This window comes from Pithys albifrons, chromosome 7, assembly GCF_047495875.1.
Source record: "Pithys albifrons albifrons isolate INPA30051 chromosome 7, PitAlb_v1, whole genome shotgun sequence".
In the NCBI taxonomy this organism is placed as follows: domain Eukaryota; kingdom Metazoa; phylum Chordata; class Aves; order Passeriformes; family Thamnophilidae; genus Pithys; species Pithys albifrons.
In genome coordinates, this window is record NC_092464.1 from 48,095,272 (window position 1) to 48,122,616 (window position 27,345).

At 38.6% G+C, this 27,345-nt stretch overlaps 1 protein-coding gene across 4 annotated transcripts in view; it reads right to left on the minus strand.

The window, feature by feature from the left end:
- ELMO1 (engulfment and cell motility 1) overlaps positions 1-27,345 on the minus strand; it is a 299,792-nt gene that overhangs the window by 190,864 nt on the left and 81,583 nt on the right. For all 4 annotated transcript variants that reach the window (XM_071561429.1, XM_071561428.1, XM_071561430.1 and 1 more), the window contains 3 exons: positions 22,708-22,877; positions 11,964-11,999; positions 4,490-4,589 (listed from right to left, as the gene is read on the minus strand). In XM_071561429.1, the coding sequence (XP_071417530.1) occupies positions 4,490-4,589; positions 11,964-11,999; positions 22,708-22,877 (306 nt within the window). The remainder of the gene's footprint in view (positions 1-4,489; positions 4,590-11,963; positions 12,000-22,707; positions 22,878-27,345) is intronic.

Below are 27,345 nucleotides of genomic sequence, written 5' to 3' on the forward strand. Positions count from 1 at the left end.
TACTCACTCAGCTCCAAGAAGCTAAACATGTAAATTGAGGGTAGATGAGAAACTTATAGTAAACTAAACTACATCATCTGAGTCGTCTTCCTGGTTCAGCATCACTTAAAGCACAGAAGAGAATTCAAAAGTTAAAAAATGAAAAAATAAATAATAATATTAACCACCCCAAAACACACCAAGAACAAAAACCACATGGGGAAAGAACAGTAAATGAAAGAGATCTGATTTTCATTATGTGTGTTCATTTGGTATTTGCCTGGACTATGTTGTTGAAGAAGTGTACAGTAAAATCTGTCCAAGTTTTGTTCTCTCAAGTCGTAAAGCACAGTAAAATTTTAAAAGGTGCACATCATTTTAAAGTAAGGCACTAGAGTTGCACTTGAGTACAGAAAAAAACAAGTGACAGTTGTGACACACAGAAACAATGTCAATGACCACATCCCGAGACCGGAATCCCAGTTGTCTGGCTTTACCACCATCTAGTTTCATATCATGGGCAGTGATATCCCATCATCAGAGCAGCCAAGTCACTGAGGCTCACGTGACTGGAGGCTGAAATCTTTTGAAATATCTCACAGCTCATTCAGGGACAGGGATCAGGTGATTATCTCTGGTCCTGCCTCTCCTCCTGTTCTGAGGGCCCTGCTTCCTTCTCATCCCTCACAAAGTGAGCTGATTTGGTGTTGGATTTCTTCTTCTGTATAGGGGTTACTGCTACAGGCACAGGTTGTTCCTCTGGTTCAGCTGCAGTTTGAGTGGCCATGGTACCTGCTGTTCTGCTTTCCTCCTCTCTCCCCTGAGGGTGTTGTCTAGTAAGAAGCAGTATCTGATAAAGAGTAGCCAGGGCCCGCACACTGCATAATTCCATGCCTTGCTGGAACTGCCACAGCATTTTTTGTTCAAATATTCTGCCACTTCTTCAAAGTCCTATAGTTGTTCAGGGGTGAATTTTCACACCATTTAAGTAGAACAGTCTTCAAAAGCTGGGCCATTTTCACCCACATTCCACATCACTCATGACTATACATCTCCAAGGCAGATCTCTGAAGGACCCTCCTAAAAATCTGTTTTGTTACTCTAAACATGGTATGGACAATACCAAAGGAGACTGGACAGACTTAGCAACAAGAGCAAGCTTTCCTTAACATCCAAAGGAAATTCAAAATTTTCAAAAGCTGTTGTAACAAGCCTGAAGGAGGAAAAATGGGTTAAAAGATGGGGAAAACCATCCTCCCCTGGTCTCCCCACAGGTTGAGTAGAATTATTAATGGACTTCAAGAGGTAGTGCCCGACATAAGGGTAGGAGAGCAACACCGAACACACATTCAGAATGACCCTCATTGCCCTTAAATTTATCAAACTGCTAACACACACTACAGCAAGAAAGAAATCCTGATTGCTCTCCTTGCTCTGAAAAAGAGCACCAGGATAGGCAAATAGCTCATATACAGATATATATATATATATATATATATATACACATATATATATATATATACATATACATATATATACACACACACACACAGGATTAGATACCTCAACCATGTGAACAGACCAAGCAACATTGTAACCAGTGGCTGTGGCCCTAATACAACAAATGCTTACATCGAAATTGCTTTCATACTGCTCTAGGCAAATCTGTTGATACTTCAACCCTTCATGCCCTACACTGGACGCCAAATAAGGCTGTCATGGTTTACAAATGGTATTCGCCAATTTAGTGTTCCCACTGGGACTCTCCAGGCTGCTGCTCGCTCACTCCCCCCTCTTTCTTTTCCCTTCTGCAGTGAGCTGGAGAGGAGAATTAGAGGCACAAAAGGTAAATGTGACAAGCTGAGATAGGAACAATTTACTGGAAACAGCAACAAAATAAGAAAAAGAACAGTAACAGTAACAACATTAATAACAGAGTCTGTAAGAGAAGCAAACAACTCACAGGCAAATGCTCACCACATGAAACCAGCAATACGTGAACTGCTGCTAAACTACCCCGACCTGGAAGGGACCTCTTCCCCCATCCCAGGAAAATTATGTGAGGTGGTTCAGAATAACCTCTGGGTCCCAGTCATGCCCCTTCCTGGCTACTGCAAAAATTAATCCTGTCCTGGCTGGAACTAGGACAATTTTGATATCCAATTACCATGACTTTTTCTAAGAACTGCGCGTCCAAATCCTTTAGGCAATCATGGAAACTGGAAATTAACTTTATATTCCCATAAGCAAGAAAAACGTCTTGAGAGAATCTTGCATATCATAAGGTAGTTTTTTCAAACTATGCTGTTTTCTCTTAAGTGACAAAGCTCTCTTTAAAAGTATCAGTTCTTATTTGCAGGATTTGGAACAGCAGTCTTTACGTACCCAAAGGGTCAGAGGGAGTCTACATTCAGCACCAAAGAATTAGTCACTAGAAGCAGTGAGGGGTTGCCCTTGAGGTCTCCTCCAGCTTTTATATTTTTAAGTTAAAAAAACCACTCAAGAAAAAAATTCAGACTAATTCCACCCCATGTAATTTAGCTTTCATTTAACATGAAAGACAGCTTCAAAGGACAGCAGCAGTTGGTTTGAAGTTCTTACCCAGCTAGCAGAAACTTATCAGTGCTCTCATTCATCCTGTCAACCACTGGAGGAAGACCATTAAGAACCTCAAGTGGTCTGTCAAAAGCCAAGGTCAGAAAAGCAAGTGAGAATGAAGTGGCAGATTGCCTCCAGAGAGACATAGTGCAAAGGTGTCCCGTTAGGTTTGCCCTTTGCCCACACTGCTCCACTGAGGGCTCTGCTGGTTCTCAACTGCATGCAGGTAAGGACACAGTTATGCCTCTTTCCTCTATTTATATTATTCTTTGTCCTTCTGTTTCTCTTCTAACTTTTCTATTCTTCTGCTTGGTCTCTTTCTTGCTCACTCCTTTCACTTTTGGTTTTACTCCCCAGTTTCGGTTTTCATAGGTACTTGGTGTGAATGCTTTTGTTTGTGTCTTTTGTTTTGTTTTTTAACTTGGGTCATTGTCCAGGGAAGCTTATGGAAGTGACAGACAGAAGAGATGAGCCTTTAACAGGGCGAACATAACACTTTCTTCTGCTGTTACAATACAATCCACAGGGAAAAAGACATTGATAAAGTTGGGAAAAGACAGTAATTTTGAGTTATTAATGAAGTAGATTGATTTAAATTAATTTTAGCAAGTTTCTTCATATGCTCCTTAGGAGGCTGCCATAGCAGATAAGGCACTCTGAACTTGACTTTGGATTGTTTGTAATAAGTTTAAGAAGTTGTAAATTTTCTTTGCCATAAAAAAGGTAACAATAACCATCACAATAACCTACCTAGACAGCAAGATTTGAGGGGAGGGAGAAGAGGGAACCCAACCAAACAAAAACCCCAAAACAAACCACAAAATAATGCAAGCCCAAAAACCAGACTTAGTTACACTAGTTTTTCTTATAAATAGCATTCAGCATTTTTAATTACCAAAACTGAGCTTTAGTATCTAATGTTTTATTCATAGTTGATTCTTCCTTCACTTCTGGCAACAAAAGCAAATACTTTCCTTTGGTGGCAGCAATTTTCTAACCAAATTTGAATTAAAAGGCCTTCCTCTGACACACTCTGCTAAAATGAAGATGTGTCTGCCACAGGTTATATTCATTCCACCTCTGCTTCTGATATAACTTTGATGAAGTAACCAATATCTTTTGTACAAAGGCATTTTAATTTATTAAAAATTCTGAGTTCAATCTGGCTTGAAAATGCTTTGTAAAGAAGTGTGATGTGGTTTGTTTTTGTTTTTCCCCACAGTAAATGAAAAGGCTTTAAGTAACAAAAACTTTCTGAAGTCTGTTAAATCTCTTTACCTAAAGACTAGTACCATGTTTCTGCTGCTTTTGCGCATCTCCTACATGTAAGACATGAAAGATATTGCCGATGGTGGAAAGATCTGCTTCAAAACCACATACCTCAACTGCAAGATTCAGGAAGGCCAGAGTACAATTTGATAAAATTAGTAGAAATCATCTTAATTTCAAATTGTAAACTAACTCATTTCTCTTCCCATAACTCCAAAGGAAACATTTTAGTGCTGTTTTCGTGTTTTGGTTTTTTTTCTAGTAACAAGGCATTACTCATCTTAGTTTACATTAAATCAAAATGCTAATTTTTGCTTTAACTGCATGGTATCTGCACAGGGAGGTTACAGTATAACTGAGCAAGCAATTTCTTGTGTAATAAGCCTATTATTGTTTTGATCCAAATTCACTCCTATTGATTTCCACAGAAGTTGGGCCAGATTCTGTAGGTACACACATTTATAGTTTGAAATAGCACTTTAATCCCATTTTCATGTACCTTTTCGGACCAGTGACCTGAATAATGTACCTGCGGGTGGAAAAAAACAACAAAAAAAAGAAAAAGGAAGAAAAGCAAGCAAACCACAACTCACCTCAAAACTTAAAAGTGATATAGAACAGATAGCACTGGTTACAAATTTACCTTTTTAATGAATGCCACAGAGAATGTATCCCACGATACAATCCCATGATCCATCAGCTCAACAAATGCAGTCAGTGTAAAGGACAACATATCTCCAAAGCTGCAAGAGACAGGAGTCATGACAACATTTACCAGTAATGCAGCAGGGCAATGACTGAGGGAATAAAGCAGCAGAAAGGCAGGAAAATTAAGCCAATTATGGACTAAGAGGTAGCAGAAGAGCAAGAGAAGTCGTGCAACAGATAGTCTTCAAAGCAATTTAGCATGGACAGCAAGAATAGTCACCTGGAAGAAAGAGGTTTTATACGAGAAGAACTAATCCCCAGGAGAACATTGCATGCAGCACTCAAAAATGACATAGTCCAAATTAAATGTTTCTTATAAATTCAGAGATTTGGATCTAACAGAAGAAAAGAAGTGAACTTTTCCCTTAGCACTTCAGAAATCCTCCTAACTGAAGGTCATATAGAGGGGTGCCATGTTTTGGTGGCAAGTAGATGGGCAGAAAGTTAGAGCATTGTTTGTTCCTTCACTTAATAGGAAGCAAATACATTTTTAAAATGCACCAGAAGAGATTATGTATCTAAAGCAGCAATTTTCTAACAGTTAATGCCTTGATTTCTTCCTTTAAATCTGAAGACTGTTTTCTTTAAATCATTACTTAATCTATGAGCAACCACCTCAAGTGAATTGCAAAGATCACATGGTTTATTCCAGTGTGTAGATAAATTGCTTAGGGTTTGCAGGCCACTACCTTGCATTTTACACCTGTAAATTTGAGATTCATCTTTGTATGAACTCAAGTAAATTCAAAATGGGTTTAAACTCAACACAGATAACATGCTCTAACCTGAGTATTTGCACAGGATTTTTTTTAATGTTAAAAAGCAGCTTTCAAAGATTAGCTTCATTTCTATATATAGTCAGCAGCCACAATGATTTCAATGAAGCTCTTCAGTGAGGTAACTACTCAATGCAAACAGCAGGGCACAGAGTCTGAAAGGGAGTGGAGTATTACCTTTCAGGGCAGGCAAACTGCCCGCAAGGTACTCTGCCACTAAGCCATTAGCAGGTAAAAGCATACAATCTAACAGCTTGAATAGTCCCAGTGATTTTAATGCAAAAAATTACCTAATAAAAAGATAAAATAAAATAAAAAACCCTCTCTCAAATTGGAACTGCAAAGCTCAGTATGTTGTTGAAAACCTGAGTATTATTCTACAGCCATAGTTAACCAATGCAATTGGTGTTCCTTACTCTATGATTTGCTATCCTACTATATGGAAGATGCTTATAGCAGTACAGAGGTATAAGGATGAAAAATCAGTTTCAATGTAGCAACTCTAGTAATTGGATTTGATTTAGTCTGCCATTTAGAGATTTTTTAATGGTGAGATGCAGTCTTCAGCGGCCCCTTCATTTAATAAAGGAGCACTTGTTCTTCACATCTCCCAAGATGTCCACCACTGAAAAAAAACCCCTTGCCATTCTTGACATTTTGAGTAACCCCCCCAAAAAAAACCCCAAACACCTTTCCCTTCCACAGAAAATAAGGGTATACACTGTGGCTTTGATTATTTATGACAAAATGAAAAAACTACTAAAGAGCAAACAATAAAAATAGTGTCTCTAAAAAAATTCATTATAATTTCACAATAATACTTTGTTCAGAAAATATATGTAAGCTTTTGATTTTGTATTGGGAGGCAGAGGGTGGGGGGCTTACTTATTTCTTTGTTCTGATCATTTTTTAATATTGCAAATCATTTAGAATTACATTAGATTTAAAATGTCATCATTAGCATTCCAAATAACCAAGGATTTAATAACAAGATGACAATAAGACTCTGCAGGAAATTTAATCAGCTCTGATCCTGTCATGTTCCCCATTCCATTCCTTTGGCATAAAATGCACAAATAAAACAGCATTTCTGGGAAAGGCTTCCTTCTAAAAGCTTGCATATAATCCTAAAGCATCTTCATTACAGAATACTTGCACAAATACATGGTATGCTGATATAAGAATACAGACTAAACTAAATTCAAATAAAAAAATTTAGAAAGATAGGCCATATAGGTTGAAAAGTAGATAAAAATATCTCTCCCAGCATCAAGCTGAGGAGATAATTTATCTCCACTGGAGTTTCTCATATATGATTTAAACTTTAGTCAGTTAACCTGTATTTAGTACATGAATGCTCTTCTATAAACTAATTGTACATAAAAGCTAATCCCCAACAAACATACATATAGTTTAGAAGGATTACTTTAACTACATTAAACCTGTGCATGAATATTCATTTTTAGAACACCGGTGCCTGGAATGTAAAGGACTTAGACTAACCTTATCCAACAGTCTCATTTACTGTTCTCATTAAAACTACTGATAAATTCTTCCCAATTAATACTGATTAATTCAGCCTTCTGCACAACCTTCAGGGAAAACTGAGATAACGAAGATAGTATTACTGGTTTTAATGTATGAACTTGTTTTTAGTAGATCTGACAATGAAACAATCGTTTGGGATCCAGAACAAGAAAGTATTTTTCAACTTTAAATGATCAGACACCCCACCAGGTGTCACTCCAGTGACTGCTTCAAATAATTAATAAGTGAAGAGGTGAAACACTGGGACTAATCAAAGCAGCAAGAAATACTCCAGCTCTATGTATTATGCAGCACTACACATACATACTACATACTATTAAGATATATAGCTTTACTCATGCACCTGAACACACAAGTACACACTAAGTAGCATTGCAAAAGTCAAAAGCCAGGCTTAAGAGATAAGCATTAGGAATAGCACAGCTAAAGATGAAAGCAATCTCCAGGGTGACTAGAGCAAGATAAGGATTAAAGCATCTGGAGAGAGAAGGGAGGGGGTGTTGATTCATTGTTAAGTAATCAAACACAAGCAGATAGGTAGAAATAGACTCTCAAGCAATTAATTTCAAAACACACACGCACAGACATACATAATATTAAGAGCAGTAGACAGAATAGATGCTAGAAATTTCAAGGCAATCAAAGCTTACTCATAAAAGTAATAATCTTGGAAAAAACATTATAGAAGCTGTGTGACTCAAAGTCTTAGTAAGTGTTTTTGTCATATAAAAAGTCCAAAAACTAACATGGCCTCTTTCTTCATAAAGTCTTTTCAAATTAATCTGCAGCACAAGGCACAACAGTTCTGTAAATATAAAGCCCTTGTTGCTCTGGCAAAATGATTTAATAGTTTGAAGATAATTCCTGATGAAGGGGTTTTTTAATGCTTGTCATGGCAGCAAGAGGGGAAAATGATCAGAAAGATGCACTGCGTAATTGCAATTTCATATCTCACTAACACTTGACATCTTAATGATCTGTGCTCTCAGGCAAACTACTTCTACAAGCCCTCCTGAATGTTGTTCAGGGCTCTGGCTTTTAGGTGAGGACACCTTATATTGAGATGGCTGATTAAGTTTCACCATTCTTTGTTGACTCCCCACTTCTTACCACTGTTGTGAGACTTGGTCATGAAGTATCTCCTCATCCACAGCAGCTCTTGGCAAAAGCCTCTTAAGCAGCTGTGGTTTGCAATGCCACCAGCTGTCCCAGCAGGAGCCATTCCAGTATGGATGGGATGGGCAGGCTCTAACACAGCCTGTGGCACCTCAGCCTCTCTGACAAACCTGACTGAAGAGTAAGTCAACAGCTGCACTTTACATCTGTAGGCTTTAGAGAAATATCAGGTCAAAACCTGTTAATTTTCATTCCTAAGAATTCTCTTCTTTCTTACCTTTAGGAAACTGTGAAGGAAAAAAAATTTAAACTCTGTCTATTTTGATACTAGCTTTTCTTTCCTAAAAATAAAAATGACAGGAATGTGCATGTGACCCTGATCAGCACATCTGTCTCTCATGTGCCTTCCTAGTATCATTTCTATGTGCTAAACCATCTTTTTATCCTGTATGCTTATTTTGCAAGATGCCTAGAGCAACTGGGATTTCTTATCAAAATAAACTAATAGCACTTTAACACCAAAATCCCCTAGATGTTTCTGAAAAAAAAAAGAAAAAAAAAGAAAAAAATTTCAATCCATGTTTCACATACATACCAAAATGAAGATTTTATTGCTATTATGGAGGGGGAATATTCAGCTGTTCAAATGATTATGTAAATCAAGATAATTAGGCTCAACTGGCATCAGGTGACAAATAAATGACAACAAAAAATGTATACAAGCTTTTATCAACCTAAGTGTCTCTGGGTTTATATGAAAAAAGTTATATAGTAGAACCTGGAAATTTACTGTTGCTCGTCTGTTGCAAGCAGGAGACAGCCAACAGCCCATCGGGATGAGAAGCCAAAGACACTGCATCTTGGCACAAACCCCTTTTCATGGGCAAAACTGAACCAAAGCTGAGCTCTAATTGTGCAAAGGGAAGGCAGCAAAGAAACAACTTTAACTGGGCAAGAGGTAACGAGAGTAGTGATCTACTACTAAATGTAGGAGTTAAGGGAGCAGTTAACTTTCAGTCCCTTATCTGTGCTCACAGCCTAATTCTGGGTAGCAGAAAGGCCTGACATCATTGAGGTCAACATCAAAGAGTAGGAACAGCTTTTTAAATTGGAGCTGTCAAGGATAAATGACCATGAATAAATTTAAACAGGGGAGCAGGATATATCTAATCATCAGAGGACAAGAGTTCTAGAAAAGCCATGGGGGCAAGAATCTGACTAAGTCTAAAACAAAGACTTGGTGATGCAGCAGGTTGGTTTGCTAGCACGGTGTGAACAAGTACTTTTTATATTGCTAAGGCTCCTCTTCACTGCTTCTACACTGCCTTGTTCATTCAAGCAACCTTTCCAAGGATAAAGCTAAGCCACCGTCAAATCAAAGTAGGAGCAATTCACACCTACTCGCTGCTTAGCAAATCTGAATATGACGGAACAATCTGCATAGTTGCTGTCCCTATTTTTCTAGAGGATTACAGAAAATGCACTTAACTACTACACTGCAAATGACACAGATTTTTTTTTTTCTTTTTCATCGTGCTAAACACTACTGGAATATTTCTTTGTGGTACATTTTCAGTGCGTTCATTAAAAGGGATCAGCCTTACTGATTTAAACCCACTTGCATTCCAAGAACCTGAAATAGCTTTGTAACCCTAGTGTTGGGGCTTCTCTAAGCTTGAAAGTTAAATCTGATTGAAGACAACAAGGTATGAATTTTAAACATAACTGTAACGATTCTTTAATAAATCCAGGTGTAGATTATGCAGTATGATTAAATCCACTTAAAGGTACATTAAGCATAGGAAGCTAGCCCAGAGTTCCACAATGAAGATGTGAGTAGAATTACATTTTCTCTTATTCCCTATCTTTTTATTCCTGGCTTTGCTCATTTCATGGTAAATTTCCGTAAATGAACTAATTTTCTTAAAAAACCAGGAATGACTACACAGTAAAGATAGCATTCTCCAGTCAGCTTGGTTTGACTACAATTCAGAACTGTAATGCAAAAGTCAACTAATAGGATTGTTTCATTTTTATTTTTTTTTAATTCCACTATCAGCCAAAAAGGGATAAATGAAATCCCAAAAAAAAAAAAAATGCAGACCCCTAAACCTAAAAAGACAGAGAAAAAGAAACTCATAATTTAGAAGAATTTACTTCAGTGCAGAAAACAATTAAACATGGCCTCTCCACGAAAATCAGGTTTTAATTAAGCCAGGCTAGCATGTGCAAGCTACCAGAGTAAAATGAAATGTTGGCACTTTATGATGTCATCCTGTGCATCCCAAGGAACTTTTTGTTTTTAACTAGCATTTGGTTTCTTTATGTTTCTATAGTCAAGAAGACAGCAGGTGGGGGCTGAAAAGCATTATAATTGAGTTCATTATATCAAGGTCTGAGGGGTTTTTTATAGTTGTTGTTTCATTGGTTCTTTTCCCATTAATACATGGGCAAAAAATAGTTAGGATGTTCAATAACTACACTCACAGAGCAGTAGTGTATATACTTTATCTTCAAAACATACAAACAGGTCAGCTTCCAGAACTACTGGCTTCATATCCCGATCAATGGCTCTGGTATCTTTTACAGCACAAGTCCCAAACTCAGTAATTTCTGTTATTTAATTGTATCATCTCACACACTAGTGCTGGAATTCAACATATTAATCTGTGTACCCCAATGTAAACTGAAGTTTCTACTGGTAGTATTTAACTTCCGAAGTTAAGTTACTGGCTACAAGGGCACAGTGCCAGCTCATAGTCAGTTTGTCATCCACCCACTTCCAGCTCCTTCTCTGGAAAGCTGCTTTCTAGTAGGTCAGTACCCAACCTGTCCTGGTACGTGGGCTTGTGCTTTCCCAGGTGCAGGACCCTACACTTGCCTTTGTTGAACCTCATTACGTTTCTCTCTACCTAGTTCTCCAGCTTATCAAGGTCCTGCTGAATGGCAGTACAGCCTTCAGGTGTAATGCTGCCAAGGTAAAGCTTCAGGTTGATGCCGCTAAGAATTATGTCTCATGCCACTTTAATAATTTTCCTCATAATTTAAGCTTTTCTATTATGAAACAAATTACTTTGTGCTGGGTTGAGAAAGTGAACTTTGAGGAAGGATTTAAATTTCCTGCAAAATTCATTCTTACTGTGTAATTTATTTATTAGGCAATGATTTAAAAATCAAAATTTCAAAACTTGGTTTACAGTAGATTTGTGAAAGTACAATTTAGCTTGGGTTTGGATAGGGAGCTGCATTTCCACATGATAAATCACATTGAGCTCTCAGAGTGACAGACTACACTTAACTGATGATTCTTTTGCTTCCTTGGGTTTTAGCCATACTTGAGATGTCAAATTTGCAAGCCAATCAAGATATTAGAACACCTCTTGGAATTCCAATTTATCAAAGCCTGAGCTTAACTTGAAGCACGCAGAAGAATTTCACTCAAAATCATCAGGGAAATAAGAAGGCTTTTGCACTTTCTGATATGAGGCCCTCTACTGGATTAGACCTTTCCTTTATGCAGTTATCTGCAACTAGCACTACCTGGGACCAGCAAATAAAAGGAAAACAAATTGGCACAATGACTTTTAGTTTCATCTGACTAAATCATCCATGAAAATTGCCAACTATCAACCACATAAGCCAGTCAGATTCAAGGGGGAAATTGGGGAAGGCAGGGAAATTATTTGTTTGCGGAAACTGAAAAAGAAAACAAAGCAAAAGCCTTACTTCCGAAATACTAAAAGCCCTTTCAGAAGTCACAGAAATGAAACACTCATTCCACAGGCAAACAAAAAAGGCTTCAACAGAAAATTTTAACAGACATCAAAGAGCAGAAAATAGAGAAGGTTGAAGACTTGCTGAATGAATATGCACAGTTGTATTTAGATATAAAGATTAGTGCAAGGGCCTGAACTCAGTCATGCAAAAGAAGAGATGGTATGCAAGGTGATGATCTAATCAAGTTCTTACCAGGGCTTCATTATCTTCTGCAATTTCTGATATCGTCTGAAAAATTAAAACTTGCACATGAGGAAAAACACTTTAAAACATCTGTACTCTGTTTACTGAATACACCCCCCCATACTTGATTCATAAAATTCACAGACATACAATAAGAGGCAGTATATGTTACTAACAATTTGCTATGAATAGAAACTGGTAAAGAACATTCAAAATTAATTTCAAATACTTGTTCAGAATATTTGCCTTAACTTCTGTTAGGAAAAAAGCATATCTAGACACCCTAAATTAATTATTTGTGTAAAAAGCCTTTGGTACAAAACAATAAATATTTACACATTAAGAATATTCTGGTCTGTTGCTATGATATGTATTCCACTGTCCAGAGAGCTCACTTACTTGTAGTGTCAATCACAAATACTGATGTCAGAGTCAGCAGCATCACTGAAAGTTGTGTAGCTAGGACCAACATAAACCAGAATCATGAGCTTCTTAAGTCAGGGACAAATTTACTATTGGCATCGAAGAGTGGCAAAGAATTTATCCTTGGTTTTTAACCACAGAATTGCATTTACTCAACTAACTCAAAACCATCTTGCACCAGCTTAATGACACATAAGTGCACTTCAGCAATGTTATTTCAACAGAACCTGTAGATTGATCCATAGCTCTTTTGTTCTGAGAATTCACATACCCAGATGGATGGCCTAGCCCCAAGGTGCTGAACCAATCCACTTGAGAAAGACAATAACCTGCTTAAGAATGTCACTTATTGACTCAGACTCTAACAGGCCAAGTTGCCACACTGATTTCAGTGTGATGCTCTTGCTATCACAGTACCTTCTAAAACACTTGGTTCCTATTTGCAGCAATAGGTTTAACATCCCCCACGAGTTTCTTTACTTAGGCATTTCCTATTTTTCTCCCAAGATACAGACTGTTGTGTCTCATTCATGAACCAGAGGCTATGGCATCTACATATATATTACTATATTCAAAAAACTGAAAGCCAAGTATTAAGGAGAGGAAGGAGTGGAAGGTAAATAATAAGTGCATTTAAAAACTGTAGCCCACTAACCGCAATTTGCAATTCATCCTCCTCCTAATGACTGGCTTCAGAACTGCTGATTATGCTACTAAGCAAGCTGAAGAAAGAGACTATCAATGGGGAAATGGCATCAAAGATAAATAACTTCTTTTTAAAATGCAACTTAAACATAAAGGGATACAGAAATAAATTTAAAAAGAAAAAAAAAGAAATCCATCTCCTGGCATAACCCCATCTTCTGTCTCCTAAATGTATTTCAGTTTTATTTCAGAGGTTTGACTTCAGTTCCACACTGGGCAGAGCAGTGTTCAAAAGAACAAAGAAATCCCTCCTTCCTCCCTGCACCTTCTCACCAGGTCTTCCCCTTTGCACTTGCTGTCACAGCAGGCTGTCCAGCAATGCCATTCAGCTCACAAGATCTCTAGGACTCCAAGATCTCTAGGACTCCAAGCTCTCCAGCCACTGATTCAATTCAGAACATGGCTAGAGTGTTTTTTCCTTGTTGGTACAGCAGTAACTTCTCCCATCCTACATTTTAACTTTTCCAGAAGGACCAGTCTCAGGGAGGGCAGCTTTTGGGCTGGCCAATGAAACCATCAGTGGAGAAAACACAAAGAGTACATCACTGGAACAATGGCTTGAAATCCTTCACTGCTAGCTATGAGATGCAATACTTATGCCTGAAGACAGTACTTGCACAGTTTGCCATTTACCAAATACAGATTGGGCTACAGCCTAACTCAAATTAGAAAAGTGACAAGATTTTTCCAGTTTTGTCATCTCCCAAATGTGCATGGATCCTTGCAACCTTCTGCAGCATGTCAGCCAAACCTCATAGCATTCTATTGAGGCCAGGTTTTAAAATAACTGCTTTTCATCCAGGTGCTGACTTTGGCTAAGCAACAAGTAAACTTGACATTGGTGCTAGAGAAACAAGTGTGGTGTTTGCAAACTGGTAGCACTTCAAAGGCCAGACTGATTTGTCAGAGATTTTTCACAACAGCTATAATCAGGAGCATTTTCTCCATGACTGAGACAGGGATTAAAGAATAAAGATCTGAGGTCTAGACCACAAGCATTTAGAGAGCAACTCTCTTAGCACTGACAGAACTCTTATACATCTTAACTGGCAATCAGAAAACCTGATGTCAGAAGTCGTGCAAAGTAAAATGACTTTAGAATCAAGTGCAGAGAAAACTGAATTATATGACTTTTCTAGTGAAGTAGTACCAAGAAAACTTCTCCTTCAGAGCAAAGATAACCACTGTATTAAACCAAACCATTCCCACTGATCTGTTGTGTTGGTGTGATTAGAGCAGCAATCAATCTAGGACATCAAATGTTGCAGCAACACAGTACAGCATGATTACAGAGTTTTACCACTGAAGATGTGGAGTCTGTTCTCTAAAGGAGTGCATGCTATTTTCTTCCATCATCAAACCAAAACATAATAGAGAAGGACCTGGCATGAGCAGGAATTCCTCTCATATTCACCCACAGACCATGCAAGTCACTGCTGAAGGAGTAGCCAAGCTTTTACAGCAAGTCAGCCTGGAAAAGAACTAAGTACAGCTTGCCATTTCCATCAGCTTTCCCCTTTCTAAATATACATAACTCTTGTTTCTTCCAGAGGGCTGACTCTGGGGTAGCAACCAAACAGTTCCATAAAACCCTTGGTGAGTTACCACAGGTATGGTCAAAAATGCTGAAAGCCTTACTGATCTAGACACTGTAATCAGCTCAATACTTATGTTTGTTTGTTTTGTTTTAAAGAAACCATCCCTCAATTACACTTGCACAGATGGAAACAAAACTACAGCCAAAGAACAAACGTTATGAGGGTAAATTAAGTGGCAATTGTGAATGGTTGAGATTCTACAGTGGTGAAAGATAAAAACAGACAGCAATTTTTACACAGGGAGAAATCTCAAAAGAAATGCCAGCATAATACAAAATAAACATGAATGACAAATTACTGGGTTAGACATTTTGCTGCCATGATATGTTTGTTCCCTGTTTGGCCTCAAAGGAACTTTGTGATACTTCCAACTGAATCCCAAGAAGCAGCAGTTCCCTTTGGACTTCCCGAAGACATACAGACTTACAAGTTGCTCAAATACTGCAGGTTACATCTCAAGCAGCTTCCAACGGAGACCAGCATAGCAGGCACCTGACTGGACCAAATCCTATCTGTTCACGAGCAAAAACTGACATACAAAGACCAAAGATACCCCAAACCTAATCCCCAGCTGGGGTAACCAACAGCGCACAATAAGGGCTTGTCTGCACTGGGGAGAACAACTAAAATGTTGTCCAACTGTGGAAGCCAGTGTGGACCCACTGGAGCTAATGATGCCAAGCAGTTACACCACTTCCCCACAATCTGGACCTGCACTGTTTAAACAAGTACAGAACAGTATAAAAGGTCTCGTCCACCTTGGTACTCTAGAGAATACCTGGAAATATAAGTCCACTGCTGAAATTACTCTTTTTACCACATTTTATGAAAGTGGTTGCCAAAAGTGGTTGTACAACTGTTTTCGCTCCTTGGCCCCCTTCCTGTCAACATGGTGTTGATATCACCACTTAGCAGGGGTCATTTAAATGTTATTCCCAAACACGGGCAAAGGAAAAATAACAAACCTAGAGAAAAAGCCTTTAGGATGGGAGCAGTGCAGGGAGCAGTACTTCTCCCTCTTCCAAAGATGTGATCTTTGATGGTTCAATCTTCAGATGAGGCTTTTATTTAAATCATATAGTGTGTGTCATGCATATGTAAACGATACAAGAGAAATCGTACTTGTGTGTTCTGAGGGTGAGGGTGCAATCCAAGCCTAAACACTGATGGGGAAACAAACCCAAAACGGAGCAAAGCAAGAGGAAAGCAAACCAACAAAAAAAGGCACTCCAGAAAGAAAACCTACTCCACTTTCTTCCTTTATGAAAACTACACTAAAAGATGGGGCTGCAGCCTTTTCCTGTTCTCCTGCCATCTCCACAGTAGCATTACCTGATTTTATATACTTTTCTGGATTTTTGCCTCATAGACAATAGTCATCTTCTCCCGACATTACAGAAGCACTAAGAAATGAAGACTGCATAAAACCCTGTTGGACAAGAATTGATTTTGGCAGCAATGTCGGATTAAGTAATCTACACTTCCAGGTGAAGCTTCACAGAAATAGCTGAAGCTGTCTGACAACCCTGTGCTGTCAAAAATACAAATTATTTTCCTCCCTCCATTGACTGGCTGATTTTCTGATGGTTTAGGAAACTGAATTGTATCACTGAGGAGTCCAATAAGCATTGTAGCTGATCAAGAGAGGAAGCAGGGAATAAGAGTAGCCAGGAAGGCTAGAAAAGAATTACTTTATATAGTGGCAAAACCCTACTAGTTTAGTATTGTTCATTTTCTCTGGAAATTCATTTTCCATTTATCTAGCGAGTTGGACTTGCACAGGTGTTCTCTGGGGCAAGACTGTGAGCTCTGTAGGGGAAGTGAACTGGGTTAAGGAATATGGCATTAAGAGTATCTTTTACTGTCATTTTTCATAATCTACACCAATTTTCCAGTCCAGCTTGGTAGAAATAGCACTGGCATAACTCTTCAGATGAAGTAGGATAGGAACAAGTGACTGTGAGCAATGCTGGTTTAAACGTTTTGACAGCATTACTGAAATACTCATCAGACTGGGATGGAAAAAAACATCAGCAGGTATGTGAGCAACTGTCCCAAGAACTGTGTTAAAGTTGGAATAACTCCAAACCAATCTGTCTTCAGTTTTCCACGGGGCTGGTATATAGTATTATCTCTCTAAGACAAGCCAAGACCTAGAATTTCACTGAACAATGCAATTTGTTCTTAAAGCATGCACAACTGCTGTCTTGGAGACTTCCAGCTGTACAGCTGCCAGCTCTGCAACCCCATGTGCTCAATAGAAGGCTCCTCTTAGTGAAGACTCAAAAAACATACAAATATAGATTTATTTAGAAGCTAACAAAACTTGATCTAGCTGCAGTTATTATTTCCAATAGGAAGATGACAAAGCTTCATAACCACCACAATTTAAATCAAGGGCTTTTTTTCTAGTCGGTACACTAAGCAACTACAACTATCTTAAAATTAAAGGCATGCTATCTGCAACCTTGTCCAAGCAGCACCAACTAGCATGTTCCTGTGCTGTGGCTGTACAACAATAATGCTGCTCAGCACGGTGTCATTGAAGAAGCAGAAATCTGGAGAACAATCTTCTCAACAGCAGCAGAAACAACTCTGGTTACTGTCAAGACAGCTAGGCTTAGCATGGTCTCATTTATTTTGGTAAAACCTGTGTGTTATTTCAGCCAAATGACAAGCAATAGAGATTGTGATAATACCAATTAAAAATGCTGAAAATTCTGCACAGGCCTTTCTGCTTTTCCTCCCAGTCATGAGATGATGATGATTATTATTAACAAAAATAAATATAGATTTATTTTATTAACTCTCTGGTCTTTCACTATTTAGGCGTGTGAATTACATTTCCTTTTCTTACATCTTTTTTTCCTTCTAAGAATGGCTGAGAGTCATCCCAGTCACACAACTCCTCTGATACATCAAGGAAAAATCCCGTAACTTCACCAGTCTTCTGCTACATCAGAAAGACTATTTATCTATACAGACAGGATTTTCTGAAATACAAGTACTAGGCTTAAATATAGAACACAGCACTGAATGAGCGAACCTTATCTCAGATGGGGTAGCAAGAAGACATGACTTACTTCCAGCCTGGTTCCTGAACCTACTTTTTATCAGTCATTATGACAACTAGGACTTAATAGCATTGCTCTCTTTCTTCCTCATTTTAGGACTTTGAGGTGGGGGCAGAAGTGGGACACCCTTACACTTCCCTTTTATATTGTTTTTCATCCAGCCAGATGGACTGCACGAATATCTAAGCAAGAACTGGCCTCAGATAAAAAGTTAGCATTAGGAGTGCTATGAAAATCTTTCTGAAAAGCCTAAGAAAAGGAAAATAACTGTGTGTGTACACCTACCTCACTCTTTGGTGATACAAACGCATGGAGTCTGATAAATTATTGGACATCATGGATAATTATAAAATAGAATCAGCATTTACTTCTTCATGACCTAACTTGTCTTGCAGTCTCTGCTATAATTTATAGATCACCCAAACCATAGAAATAAACATAAAACTATTTTTTTTCTTTTTCAGTTAGTAAGAGACTCATAGCAATGCTCTGGAAACAAGAATGAGCCTGAAGGAAAAACAAAGATAAGCCATCTCAATCAACAAGATCAAGATACATGTGGACAGTTTTGAGACATGTTTCATCTCTGCTGATATAAATAGATTCATATAGACAAGATGCACTCTCAGCTTCATTAAGGTCCCATGCACCCTACAATCTGCTTACCACAACTCCCATGGCTTTGTCCCAGCACAAACCATGCCTACAGTACATTTGTTCTAAGCAGCAGGCACTCAAGGAGGTCTGGCCCAAATTATGGTAATTATGCATAGTATTAAAACCACTTCTGACAATATACACAAAATAAACCCAAACTGCCTCAATTTCTTATTTTTCACCAAGAAACTGGAAAGGCTATTCTCTAACACATTCTAATTTTTTCCATATTCAGGAATATAACATGTGGAAAATTAACTAGAAAACACTGTTAGTTCTTGTCAACTTTTTATATTACTACTTATTTTCATCACCTGCAAAATGAAGCAGAAGTAACTAGAAATCCAGGGATTTACATTTTCTTACTCTTGTCACTGTACTTTTATAGTCATCATCTTCACAGAAATAATGACTAAGTACCACAATAAATAAAGCCAACTATAAATAAAACATAGGCCTCTTCCTCAGTCTAGGTTATGTAAAAAGCTGAAGTCTTGTTTTCCAGAGGCTGCCCACTAAAACTTGATGACACACTCAAATTATAACTTAAGAACTCCCTCTAACATGAGTTCCACGTGCAAAATAAAACCAACCTCAGAGTAACTTTGCACTGAGCATGATGGTCCTTTTAATGATCACTGTCTGCCCCTTTGGGGAAAATAGAAAAGAAAGCCTGAAATAACAAAAATTCACTGATTTCTAGCACAGCTGCACCACAGTGTGAACAGAAGTGCCACTCAGCCTGGGCTTACAGATGCAGGGCAGCTGGGAAAGCACAGAGAGGAGTACATCCCATCCCTGCTGACCCCTTTGGGGTCTTAGCACCAATCCCCAGGGTGCAATGGAAGAGCAGAGACAGACACTCATGCTATTTCACAACATGACTGCTCTCAGGCTGTGGCTCGATGACACACCTAGGCCAGTGTAATGGTCTGTTGCCACAGAAAAAGGGCCTTTCCAGCATCCACTCATGCCCACTTCCTCTTTGCTTCTTCAAGTCCCAAACCCAGCAGAACACTAACCTGGCAAAACAGAAGTGAGTACTTGGTAACAAATTAACAAACTGGATTGGCTTTGTAAAACAGACACCAGAACCCTGTCCAGAAAGAAAGCAGGACTGCGCTAAGAGAAGGGGTTAACACAGGAAATGGGAGAAGTGGGCAGGGAGCTGGACCACCTCTTAGCAGCATCAAGCCATTAGTTTTCTCCCAGCCATTTAATTGAGTCAGAGCCTCACTCAAACAAGGCTGGCTCAACATGAAGAACTCAAAGATGTCCATGACAACTCCACTGTGAAGATATACCTTCAATTTATCTTTCCAAACTATGTTGCCTTCTCAAATTGGGCCAACAAAGAAGTTTCTGCCCCTCACAGAAATTTCAGACTCCTCATTCTTTAATACTTGCCATAGCCTTTTATAATGCTAATATAACTGTTTGGGTAGGTTCACTTATGGACACTGAAATTATTATGGCCAAGTACTGGTGCGGAGCAAAGGAGAGAGAAAAACTTTTGCTTCTGAAGTATTTTGGTGACCTGGTCAGCCCAAAGGGCACATCACTGACAGACGTTAGCCTGGGGTGGGAGCCAATGGCCAGGAGGCCTTCAGCCTGGTTTGTCTGGTCAGTGAGCATCTTGCAGGGGACCTCTCATCAACAGTGCTGCAGAGAGTCCAAGCCCAAACAGGAACAGAGAACAAAAGAGGACAACTGACTGACTCCAGTTGCTTTTCCTTGACAGACTAGGGCACCAAAAAACCCACCAAACAAAAAACCCAAACACACAAAAAGCAAAACAACAACCAACCAACAGTCCCTCAAAAACAAACAAACAAGCAAAACAAAAAAACCCACCCAGGTTCTTAAGGTTCTTCTGAGGAAGTAGTTTGTCTTTGGCTTAGTGTGCTGACATAGCAAGGAGTGACAGACCCTAAAGTGGGGAAACAGGTTCAACAGCTTGAATTCAGATAAGAAAGGAAAGCAGCAGCACCATGGCAGGCTTAGGCTGCTAAGCCTGTGTATGTTTGCACCTTTCATTAAATCCCAAATTCTGTTAAATATGCAGTCATCAGCCAGTGATGCACAGTGTAAAAGTGGAAGGGAATGTACAGCATAGCACAGAGCTTTACAACTCCCTTTGCAAAACCAGACTTGGAAAAACCTAGCCTGTTGAAACCCTCAGGAGCTGCAGAATGTCCAGGCTGCTGAACGGGAAAGACTGCAGCGAGTACTGAGTTTTCATCAACGTGTAAATCTGCTGGAAACTCTTTCAGTCTGAGTCCTTGTCCAATGTCCAAATGACAGAGTGTTTCTCCCCACAGGCAGAAACACTGATAAATAGATTAGACGGGTAGATCTATCAATGCATCTTTGAAGACACATTACATCAGCTAAAAAGAAAAGTTTTAAATCCCTCCGAATGCAAGCCACTTACAAATAAAATTAAAAAAGGCAAGAAACTCTGCCCATATGTCCAGTTTACAAGACTGCTGTGTAGTTTGAAAACTTATACCTTCAGTCAGGAATTATTACTAGGGTGTAATTTGCTGAGCAGTTCTTTCAACAGTGGTGCCGCCCTAAGTAGTTTCCCTCCCAAGTAGCTATTTTTAATCCAGACTAGTCTGCTACGACTTGGCTCATCCCACAGCTAACAGAACAGTGCTACAAACACATCTGAGGGGTGAGGAGGGCACTTGCTTTAGCATTGGTGCAGCTGAGAGGAATGCTTATAAAAAACATTAATGTTCCCTGACTGTTTCAATAGAAAATAGTTTAAATACCTTCTGCCGTGGAGTCAGTTAAAGTATTTAATCTAAATAAAGTCATGACAGAAAAACCATGGGGCCAGTGACTTTTAATTTGCTTATGTTCTGATCTTTACAGTCACATGTGAGCCTGCCCATTCAGTATATTTTTAATTAGTATAGCAACTGTGTACATGTGTTTACATCAACTTAAACTTGCCTTTGCTTTTAAACTTAATTTGTTCCCTAAACAATAAATATATTAATATAAGACAAGCTGACAAATTTGATAACCAGAAGCACTTTTTAAAAAGTGGTATAACATGTGATGTGTGCCACAGACCACATCACTGCAAAAAAATAAAGACCATAACCACAAAATGCTGAAGATGAAACCACGAGCTATTGGAAACCAGGTGCATAGCTGAGTTAGGGAATAAGGATTCAGAGTCCAATAAACCGCTGGCCACATAATAGGCAGCGATTAATTAGATCATGCTTTTACATTGCCCAATCTATGGACTACTGGATTCTAGAGAGGAGTTATTTTTTCTTGTGGAAAATTCCCATTGTATCTTCCATGGGACTCAGAGATCCTTTGTGTTCCATTTCAAAGACCACCTACTACTTTTGCTTTACCTCCTAATACTATTTACTTCCTTGAATGCAACTGAACATGAGCACATTTGTGAGGGAATTTGGACTGATTTCAGCAATTTATTTTTGAAGTCTGGCCCACAAGACTGAACACCACCAACAAATAAGAAATATACTTTCAGAGCATTTTCTCTCTCTAAGAAAGGGATGTGGGTACTGTGGATTTCTTCACATGTTAGAGGTTGACACAGACTGCAAAGCACAAACTCTTATTTGGAAGCAAAAGCCTTCTGTTAGAACATAATTTAATAGTGCAACAATCCAGCTGATACTTTTCTGTTGCACCCTCCACAATAAGCCAATGGACACTAACTCAGTACTACAGTACTGAATTTCACCAACAGTGAATTTTGGTAAGGTGTTCTGATAAATACTAAGTGTATTTTTAGAGGTTAGCTTTCAATTTCCTGTTAAAAAAACCACTTATCTGAAAAACCCCAGCCAGGATCAAAAAAAAAAAAATGGAAATAAAGAAAAGCACTTTTGATATGTGAGTTTTATTCTACATGTTCTCAGTAATGTGAAATTTAAAACATAGTTTTCAGATGACATCACTTATATATCAGCCTTTAAATATATTATCAATGGTTTATAAAAATTCCAATGGGTAGAGAATAAACTAGGGCCACAGTCTCCCAAAACTTTATGGCACAGGGATTACTTGTGATTTCCTACTTTGCTCACCCCTAGTCCCTACCAGCCCAATGTTAGGGGAAATTAAAACAGAAATATTCTCATTGATAATTATCTTACTATCTTACAAGCCCAGAACTCTTTAGATATTTAATGTTATACAATTTCAGAAGTTGTATACAGAAATATTTCAGGATTTTGAAAGTGAGCAGGAATTCACCCCATAATGGAAGGAACATCAGAGTTTAAGCAGAATACTTACTCTGTGCCACTTTCAACCATTTGTGTTAGGAGGGAAATGCCATCCAGGTTTATAAATTCTTGTGCAAATGTAACATCCCGTGAGTAGTTGGCTAAGTCTTTCAGTGCTTCTAACTTTGCATCCATACTAGAAGACTGGATCCTCTCATGGAGCTGCTGTGCATTTTGAGCCTAAGAGAAAAAAAAACACAGAAAAACAAAACCAAAAAAGCTTTTGTTACAATCAAAATCATGACTAAAACGTTAATGTAAGCAGAACAATGGCCACGTTTAGTCTTAATGACACTTAAAACTTCCATGCTCAGAAAAGACTAAGTAGCTCAAATACATATTACTTTTGTAAAAGCATATTGCTTATGTGTTACTCCATTATTATCTATAACTATCTGGCCTCTTGCAGAATCATTAGCTGAGCAATGGATGATATCCCATTGTCTCAGGCAAAATGTAAGCAGTACAAAAGACAGCCTTTGGCTTGAGGAGCTTATGTGTCACATCAATGAAAGTAGAAATCAAAATAAAACAAATTGCATCAGACAATCTCAGTATAATAACAGCAGCACATTTTTTTCTATCCATGTTTGCCCAGTTTACACACTTCTCATGACCTTTAACAGCAAGGGCCATATACTGTCCTAATCAGATTATAGAAATAGAGACCAGCTTATGCTCCTTCCTCCCCCTCTTCTTTTGTTCAGTCAGTTGAAGAACTCACATACTGGCTTAATGAGGAGCACAGGAATAATTGCTTTCCACATAATACTATGATACTATCTCTCATGCATCTTTATGCAAGTTCAATATCCTCATATGTTAGGCTATTCTGCCTTTTAATGATTCAAATAGAGGATGATATAGTGAAATTCAAAATGGACATTGATGATGAAAAGCTAAAGAAATACTTAAATAATACATATAAAATTCTCTCTCTTTTTTAGACATACAAATAATTTAAAACACATTTCACGTTTTCAATTTGATGCTTTTACTTACTTGGACAGAATATTCAAAAGCTTCAGTTAATAGCTAACTAGATAATACTTTTCTTAGAAAAATAATCCCTGTCACTAGATATAGGAGATACTTTCAAAATTTTATTTCCTATAATTTATTTCTTACCTGCACACAGTGAAAGGTGAATGAGAGGCTGTGTCATTAGGAAAACAAATTAAATGTAAATTCTGCTGAGAATTATTTTCCCTGAGATGATGCTTATTCTTTCTCAGCTGGAGAAGAAATACAGAAGAAAAGGCTGTGCTGACAGATAATTCTGTTTCTGTTCAAATAATGAATATACAATTCACACAGATGGTCATCTCTGCAGATCAAGATTCTGAGATAGCAGTCATTTTTAGTGCAAGTGAATATTTAAACAAGCAGGCCAGGAAACAAACAGCACTATGTTGTTACAGATACAACTTCCTAGCTGCATAGTTTTGATTGCTTCAAAACCTTAAGAAGTAAAATGTCCCAGGGTCCTCCAGTATCAGCAAGGTTTGTTACTTCCCTTTTTAACAAAGAAAAATAAATGCACAGTCTCCAGTCAGCATTTGGCCAGAACCTATGTGGTAAGGAGTGTACATGGGGAGGAAATACCTTCTCGCTAGTGTGATGGTGGTTGACATCTTCAGCTAAGACAGCATTGAAAAGAAATCGAGTATTTAGTCATGAGCTTTTTTAAGCCTAAAGTACAGGGTGATGCAGCCACAGCAGTTGCACTACCTATAAAAAGGCGGAATTCTGCCACTCTTTGTTACCTATTCTATCAATGGATATGAATTGTAATGGGGAAACAAGGGCTTATAGAGTATCTTTGTAATGGCAATGGTTTATCCAAATGGCACTAAAAGTATATCTCTCAAGCTTAAGCAGGTGGTAAGGTAAAGTCTATGGGAAAAGTAAAAGCAGACATCACTAACTTTCAGCTTCCAGGATAACCACAGAATACTTTTCCCCACCCTTTTCCTTTATCACAGGGAGTAAAGAAAGTTTTGCTAAAGTACTCTTGTATAATCAACTACAAAAACTCAGAGAAATCACTATTATTACCTGAACCAGAATTTCAACAGCCAACTCCTACCTCACCAAACGACCTACTTCATGGAGCAGTTTCTTACTCTAGACTCCCCATTATAAACACCCAGAGTTGCAAAGCATGCTCAAAACATTACTGCTTCTCAGAGTACATGCAGCGTCTGAATTCCTGTCCTCAGAAAAGAAACGCACTGAAAAATCTTCAGTACTGCCAGGGCAGCTGCATTCCCCTGACTTTGAAAATGGTTGCTCAAATTTAAGCTTAAGCTCATTAAGATCTGTGCACATGCCTTCTCCTATCTGCCATAGTTCTGGGAAGTTATCACCCCCACTATCTGCCTACTGAAGGATACAGTTCTTCCAGCTTTCCGTGGGACCCTGGTCCTCTGAAAGCTCCTGGACTCAGCGAAAATGACACAAATAGAAAAGATGAACAAAACAACTGGTTGAGTGAGACCGAGTGGCTCTCCCGAGCGGCTCAATCAGTAAGTCTGAGTGGGCAAACCTGGGGCAGCAGAGCTGTGGCCAAACAGATGGGGACTCTAATTGCCTGTGTAGCACAACAGCAAGCAAGAAAAACATGTAAGAAGAGCCAGGAAAACATTCTCTTCCAAACTCCTTCATGTCACACCAAAAAACTGATGTGTAAACAATGCCTCCCCTTCATACACATTGACAACAGATTGTCCATGATTCACCCTTCCTCTTGAGAAGACATTCCTGGGCATAGAATAAACACCTGGGGCTGGTGAACTGCTGCTGCCAATCCAGTTAGACTTCCACTCCACATATATCAATATCAAGCATGGAGAGAGCTAACCCTGCCTCTCACCAAAGCTGAGAGCACCAGTACAGGGATGTACATTAACAGCTCACCTACAGAGCACAAAAGCAGCATGAGCAGGACCAACATATCAACAGAGATAAATTAATCCTCTTTCCTCTGCAGTCAGTGAGAGCTTTGAAACTCACCAGACTAAAACCAAAATATTACCTCAGCTCAGAGACAGCTTGGTACTCCTCTAGAGAGCACAAAAATCCATGCTACAAAAGTGTTTTAAACACATAAAAAGAGCACTTACTGTCATCATAGGCTATTTCTGACTATGCCAATGTTTCACTGGTAAAGTTTACATACAGCTCATTTTCTTACATTAAACAAGTTTTGCAAGACAGTGCATCCAATAAACCTTGCTCCTTCTACTATAGGAATTAAAAAGAACAGACAATGGTAGAGGAAATCTTGATGAAAGGGGTAAACAAATTCTTGTGTCAGCAAGTGTGCTGGTATATATCTCACTGGAAATATGGAAAAAAGTCATGTTGACTGCTGTCATCTCAAATGCCTGATGGGTGAAAATACTGCTTTGGTGAACACCATGCAGTTCTCACAAGCCTCCCAGTTCCTGTTGCCATAGCACTCATATGTGCTTATGGAATGTACAGCTCACTAAGGACTGCATTAAAAATTGAAACCCAGATGAAATATGCTCCAAGTGTTTACCAGACCTATTTTCATGATTTACAAGCCATCAGTGAATTGATGGAGAGCACAGCTCATTAAAGCAATGACAGAGCTGGCTGCCATGTCTGTACTCTTACAGAAATATCATTCAGGTAAGAATTAATATATATTGTATATATATTTTTTTAAACCTCTGCAACTGGGAATCATTAGAGGGAATTAACAGAAATGCAGATGCTCAAGTATAAGGAGGACAGAATTAACTGCTCTCCTGTTTAGAAAGGAAGGAAGACAGGAAGTTTGTAAACCATGCTGAAGCCCCAACATTTCAAAAGGCTACCAAGTGGCATAAGCCATGTCTAGTCTTAAATGACTTGCCCCAAGGACATCCAGAAAGGTTGCCTACAGGGAGTAGCAATGCTTAAAAGGAGCAGCTTGATGAGATTGTCAGCTTAAAGAGAAAACTAATGACCTAAATCCAGGATGTGACTTGCTTAGAGACTCAAATAGCCATTTGGAGGTTAAGAATCCCAAGATCATCCTAACAAGTGATTCTACCAATCAAGTTATCATTTCTTTGCCACAGAATACTTTGTGCAAACTTTGAAAGCAGCTTATTAACTAGACATACGCGGGGTTGTACAGAATACAAAATACAGCAAGTAAGGACAGGAGGGAGGTCACAGATCCAAATATCACCACTATCAAACATGCATGTGCTAGGGAAGAAATTCACGGTATTGATTTAAGTTGCTGTTTTACCATTATGCAATCAGTTGACTTCTTTATCCTTTGCAAAATGCAAATAAAACAACAATATTATGATCTTCCCTGTAGACAGATTCCTGTCACATTAGTCGACATTCTGCTAGAAAAAGTGCAAATAGACCATCAGGAACTACCAAATACAGTTTTGTACTAACCAAACAGGTGTATTTCTGTGGTTTAATTTAAATTGCTCAGTGTTGAAACACCACAGTAGATTAAACTGCTGCCTTTTCCTGGATTGTTATTGCTACTTCACCTACAGCTGTATATATGTCAGAGAGCAACAGAGGAGTGGACACATTACATAATCATCATTGTACACACCAGATTCAGCAGACCCACCAAGGCTGGCTGGTGTCTGATGCCAGGTAG